Source organism: Grammomys surdaster, unplaced genomic scaffold (assembly GCF_004785775.1).
Source record: "Grammomys surdaster isolate TR1022 unplaced genomic scaffold, NIH_TR_1.0 125802, whole genome shotgun sequence".
Classification (NCBI taxonomy): Eukaryota; Metazoa; Chordata; class Mammalia; order Rodentia; family Muridae; genus Grammomys; species Grammomys surdaster.
The window spans coordinates 10219-16657 of NW_021620633.1; the positions used below are offsets into that span (position 1 = coordinate 10219).

The 6439-nt window shown below is 43.9% G+C and overlaps 1 protein-coding gene across 1 annotated transcript; it reads right to left on the minus strand.

The window, feature by feature from the left end:
* Window positions 1-2156: 2156 nt before the first annotated feature.
* On the minus strand, window positions 2157-4139 carry LOC114640306 (transcription elongation factor A protein-like 3). The gene is made up of 3 exons (XM_028789239.1): window positions 3983-4139; window positions 3352-3418; window positions 2157-3037 (listed from the first exon to the last, which is right to left on the minus strand). Exon 3 carries the CDS (start codon window positions 3009-3011, stop codon window positions 2412-2414), a length of 600 nt encoding a protein of 199 aa, XP_028645072.1. The 5' UTR covers window positions 3012-3037; window positions 3352-3418; window positions 3983-4139; the 3' UTR covers window positions 2157-2411.
* Window positions 4140-6439: the final 2300 nt, after the last annotated feature.

Here is a 6439-nt window from a genome sequence, read left to right on the forward strand (position 1 = left end):
TTTAGTTGTTTGTTTCACTTGTCTTCTTGGGGTTGAAAGGTTCTATTCACGAAGCCTAGGAACTCTCCTTTGTGTGAATAAATGGATGTTCTTTAATAGTGGCATCTTTGACTGAACACTATAGCACTCCCTGTTGAGCCTGCAAAGCTCACAACACCCCAGTTGTTTTGAGACCATAAGCAAACCCCAGTACGCAATTTTTTTTTTGCTCAAGTTTAGTTACAAAATCAGTGGCTACACTTGGATAATCATTGGTGGTTTCTAACTTAGTCATTATTTACATTTTTGCAAAGTACCTGATACTTGTCAGATATTTGTGTTAGGTCCTAAAAATATGAGTATGAAATGAATATGCTACACTTTAGGATATAAGGGGTTTCATGCTCTGTTTCTCCATATTTTTATTCACAATCTAAAGTTTAAAATTCATCATAATTCCTAATGCACACACACACACACACACACACACACACACACACATTAATGATTCAAACATAAATCTCATAAAATGATTCTCTCCTTACTTATTTGCGATGAAATCAGGTATTTCTTATTTAATCATTTTAGTCTATATAATATAGAAGCTTTTTAGGTCTCAAACTACTGATTCTAAGATCTAATTTGAATTATCCTTGGTGTATATTTTACCTAGTGTATATATTTATATTTTCAGATTTATATTCCATGTAAAAGTGGCAATGGAGAAACTCATGAACCTCTTGTAAGCAGATTTTTCTCAAACTTCAAAGTCTCAAGGAACCCTCATTGGTATCTTGTTAAAATAATTTGTATTTATGAAATAATTAAATTAATGAACATTCATGACAAAAAAAATATGTTCTAATTCAGTGGACCTGAGATAGAACCTGAGATTTTGAGATGCTGTGATTCTTGTTCTGCTTCTTCCTCTTAGCTCTCAGGTGATGTTGATGAATCTGGTTTATGGACTCTGTGCTCACTACTAAGGATTTAAAGCACAAATATATTGATAGGTCTGCTGAGCTGCTAAGGTAAGGTTCTGTGAGAGTTTCTTGAGAGTAAACTCAAACTAGGAAAGAAAAACCTGCACGTAACATATTAAAACACAAAGACAACATAACAACTGTTGTAGATATTTTTCCCACTGTAGCCTGTAATATGTACATTTATTGAAGATAATAGTGAAGTGCACACACAAATAGTCAATGAAATATACACAGATGACCAGATGACCATTTTCTTATATGAAAGCCCAAGAAAACCAAGGGAATATCCACAAGTAACTAATGAGAACACTCCAAAGGGAGAATAAAGCTTTATTCCCTTGTGTATGGATAAAAAAATAGGTGAATACTGGCTCACCAGTGACTCAAGAGAAGTGAGTAGTCACTAATGCCTCTATAACCACATAGTACTGGGCCCAGAAGAAAGATTACAGTGCCCAATAGACATCACAAGGTTAGTACTTACCTCTGTGCCTGAGTACATATGAGGCATAATTGGCCTTTTTCCCAGTGTCAAATGCTATCAATGTTTCTGCTACTGCATGGGAAGTGTTATAAGACATATGTGCCCATTTCAAGATGACAAGACTGATTTTTATAGCAAGGGATCTTTTAAAGTGGTAAGTTGATTCATTTTAGCTATGAGTATCAGAGGCAATGTGAGCTTTATCAATTTTATGTCCTAACAACAGGCATTTTTAAATGCCATTGCCTTTGTAAGCTCATTCAAACAATTCAAAGTTCAGTTGTTTATCATATATTATTGTCACATTTTAGTTTTCAACATATTTGGCATATGGCCCATATTTTTTTTTTTTTTTTTTTTTTTTTAGGAAAACAAAGAACTGAGTCAGGAAAAGAAGGAAGTAAGGAAGGCCACAGGCAACCAAAAATGGACACATATACGGGAGCCATAGAATGGGAGATACAGTAGTAAAGACAGCAGTGCCCAATGACAATGTGAGAAAGGACCCAGGATAGGCATACAGTACAGGAATGGGATGGGAGTTCCCAAGAGTTATGCAGTAAGACTAATATTTGAGTACACGTGAGACTTATTTAGGTCCATATTGCTAGCTGATTAGTGTACACACTTTCATAGTTTTCTTTGTGCACAAGTGCGTTATGCAAGTACATTTATATTTTTACAAAACAAACTGATACTTTATCTGTGGTTCTGCAAACTGTTTTGTTTATTCATTTCTACAATGTACCATGAACATATTTTTCATGCGCATGGGTGAAAATTCTGTACTAAAAGACAGAGAGAACTGTAGTTGGGTCAGAAGGCTGCTGGTAAGGACAGTGACACCTAAAGCAGAGTTTCGGCTGAAGGTTAAAGCACAGACCTGGTAAGTATCTACCAGGGAAAGCAGGGCCAGCAGTGTTCTTTCTCCTCAGAGAGGTCAGAATTGAAGGCCAAAGGCATTAAAGGTATGGGATATCATGTAGGCCCCGCTGGCTCCGGCCTCCACCGCCCCTCACCCCTCTGACTCCCCGTTGGCCCCTGGGAACTAAAGCATCCTGTGCATCTCTTGGCACCCAGTGAAAACCACCCATTTTCTGCCTCTTCCTCAGCTCTTCCTGAGCCCGTGTCATATCTGCACACTCTCTCATCATCTCCTCACTGCTTACATGCCTGTCCTGTAAGTCCTCCTGGGAGTTCTTGGGAGAATCATCTGTCCCCCTATCTGTTTTTCGTTTTGCTTTCCGGGGCACATAATCCTCAGCAGGGCGCTTTTCTGCAGCCCGCGCCTCAATGGCTGACTTTGCCTGGGAATCAGTCTTGCTCTCCCCTTGGCGCTTGCCCTCCCCGTCAGACTTTCCCTGCTTCTCGGGCTTCCCCTCATCTTGCCCTTGCTCATCTGGCTTTGCCTCCTCCCCTGGCTTGCCCTGGCGTGCTGGCTTTGCTTTCTTGTCCGGCTTCTCTTCCTCGTCTGACTTTTCTTCATCTTCAGGCTCTACTTCATCTTCTGGCTTTCCCTCCTTTTCCAGCTTGCCTTCGTTTTCACCGCGGAGTTCTTCCATGTCAAGATTTCCCTCCTTTTCCTGTCCTGAGGGTAAAAGTGGGAAAATGAGGCAAAGAAGAGACGAAGAGACTGGGGCACCTGACAGAATACAGGCTCATTAACATCTGCCTTTGCATTTGGCGCTTTCATGAGGTCCCAGGTGGCTGTCCCAACCCACCAAGTATGTCATAGGCTTGCACCCCTCCTCCACCCTGAGACAGACATGCCATGCCAGGTCCTGCCACCTTCTTGGTGCTCCTTCAGGGTGGCAAGCTCTGCGTGTGTGTTATATGGGATAGCTTGGGAGGGGACAGGCAGTGGGGTCCCAAATCCTGCCCCATTTGTCATCATTCACTGACCTGCAGGGATCCTGGGCAGGTCGACCCTCTTTCGCAGATGTCACAGTGCTCTGGGAACAGCAGAGACCTAAAGACAGGACACATTGGCAGTGGCTGCGTGGTCAGTGGATGCATAGAGACTGTGTACCTGTCTAGCAGCCCATATTCATCATCCAACCTTTTCCTCCGTCCTTCCCCCAAACCGCCCCCCTCCCGCATACCCAAGCCGCCATTTCTTTTCAGGCCTTGGGCACCAAATCGGGATGCTCTCCAAACTCCGTTTTACTCTGCGCTCCCCGCTTGGACTCTGGAGGTAGCCTGCCCCACCCCCACCCTCTTTTGGTCCGGGTCAGTTTGTCTTCAGACCCTGGAGTGTGCGTTCACTTCAGAACACATCTGTCTATGTCTCACTGTCGCACTGCAGGGGCCCCTCACCCCCCGCCTGCTCTAAAACGGATTAGGAGTGGGATGAGGGAAGGGAGAGGGCTGCGGGGGTCCTCCTTCCACCCTCTTCTTGCCCGGTCCGCTGTGCCCCCTCCTTACCAATCTCCCGTATCCCTTCCCCCTCCCCTCCTGCTGCTGCTGGTTCCAGCTGCCACCCCCTACTATCCATGCCCTGCTCTGCTGGCAGAGCTAACATTTAAGTACTGACCTGAGAAGACCCAGGACAGGCCTGTGTTCCTTCTCGAGGCTCACAGTAACCAGGACAGCGCAAGGAAATGGTGCTGCGCAAATGCGGGTGTTGGGCACAGGTATCCGCAGCAGCAGCAGGACTAGCTGGCGCGGGGGCTGGTGCCCACGTGGGCACCAAGCCAGTCACGTGAGCAAAGCGTCACCCTAGCTAAATCCACCCCCCCAATTGTCTCCCCACCTCCCATCCCCGGAGAATCTGGGTAGCAATACCCAGTTAGGGGGAGAGTGGAGAAAGGGGAGGAATGGCCAAGGAAAGAAGGAGGGGAAGGCTTCCTGCCTGCAAGAGGTTAACTCGCTGTCTTCTCTGAGAACCCCTGTGAGATGCCCATTCTCACCAACTGTGACAGCCTAATTAGAGGGGGTGAGCGGCTTTTCCAAGAATGCTCATCTCCTGAATCCTGAATGCAACAGCTCTACCTAAGTATAGAGCCTGAGGATGGTACCCTCCACATGAAGGGAGCTTCCACTTAGAGGGCTGCTGTCCTCAGGTTTCTGTCCTCAGTTCATTTGATGTTCCCACTCCCTGGATGATTTGTTCTTATTCATTTCCATTTCAGTACCAGTTATTTGCCAACGTGCATTTCCACTGTAGCCCCTCTTCCACCTCAAGCCTGCCTCAGCAACTGGCTACTAGATATCATTGCTTCGCTGACCAGAACATTGTTCAAAGTCCATGTACTGCTTTCACTAGCTTAATTCTATTTCGTTTGATCTAAGTCCATAATGAAAATGAACCACCCAATATTTAGTTTGTCTCTATTAAGGAAGAACGACATGCAATTAATACGAAAAACATTAAAATATTTTCAATGTAGACCTCACAAGCATCTTCATAACCATTAGCTTCTGAGTCCTGCATGTTCTGAGTTCTGAGTTCTCATGTTCTTTCCTTTCACACATTTCTCTTTCTTTCTCTTTTTAAAGGTCTGACTATGTAGTCTTGGCTGACCTAGAACTCAAAATATGAACCAGATTGGCCTTGAACTCAGAAATTCACCTGAACCTGCTTCTGGAGACTTGGGATTAAAGGCCATTTTCAAAAGACACTATTTAGCACCAGTCATCATTGTCGTCCTGTTTTTATCTTTCTTCCCCCTCTCCTTCGATGGCCCCTGAAACTTGGGGAAAGAGGGGAATAATACAGATAACTCATTTTCTGCTGAGCGTCTCAGTTAGTTACTCTCTGTACTTTGAAAGTCTCTGTATTAGCTTCCGCCCATGGCACAAAGGTGTTTCTCTGATGAGGCATAAGGTCTGCTCTGATCGATGATTATAAAGAGTACTCAGAAAGTAGTTTGATATTATGCTCATTTAGGAAAATATTAGCATTATCAGTAGGTTCTCTCCCAGGGCCTAGGGCCTCCCCAGCCTCTGATTCTTGCCCAGATTTTAGGGTACAAGGTATGAATTTCTTCTTGTGGAATTGGCCTTAAATCTAATTAGAAGATTGTTGGTTACCCCGTACAACCTTCATTCTACCATTGCACCTCTGTACACAAGTTGGTGGGCTAGTTCTTATTATAGATGGCAGGGTTCACAGCTGAATAAATCTATTGATAACTTTCCCCCCAGCAGCCTGCCTAACTACCATAAGCATACCCAATCTCATCTTTTCCTATTCTTTCATACCCCTCCATTTTAATCAACCCCCATCCATTTCCTCATTTCCACCACCATCCACTCCTCCACTTATTTGAATATTTATACCCCTAGTCAGCCTCCTCTTCACCTACATTTTACCTATAGTCTAAGATCCTCCCTCCTTAAAGGCAACACCCCTCCCTGACTGTTCCCTTTCCAGTTTCCACAGGTACTCATGTTGAACAGAGTTGAGACTAGGGTCTATACATGAAAGATATCCCAGTGGGGGCAGGAAAGGAGATAACATTTGAAATGTAAATAAAGAAAATATCCAATAAAAAAGGAAAGAGAGACAGCACAGATAGCTTGAAGTGTTTCTTGGATTGGGCCTGAGTTGCCCCACTCATCATACTCTTTTTGAAAATTTCATACATTAGTATATTGCATTTACATGATTTATATCTCCCCCTCTCCCTCTCCAACTCCTCCCTGATACCAACTACTGATTCTTGGATTTAGGACCTCTTTTTTTCCAATTTTTTAATCATATCACTCACTTAAGTAGCAAACCCCAAACAATTATAGCAATAACTGAGAAGCACAAATATGCCAAGAAACAGGGAAAAGTGAGCCACAGAGATCACAAAAAAGGAACACAACAATCTACATGTGCACACGCACACGCACACACACATACCTCGCTAGTCCATTTAGTGTCACTCTTATATACATGAGTTTGGGGCTGACAATCTACCTAGGATTAAGGCTCATCCCTAGAGAAAACCAATTGCCCCAACCTCCAGTAGCTCTTCATCTAGTAGTGGACTTAGTCAAC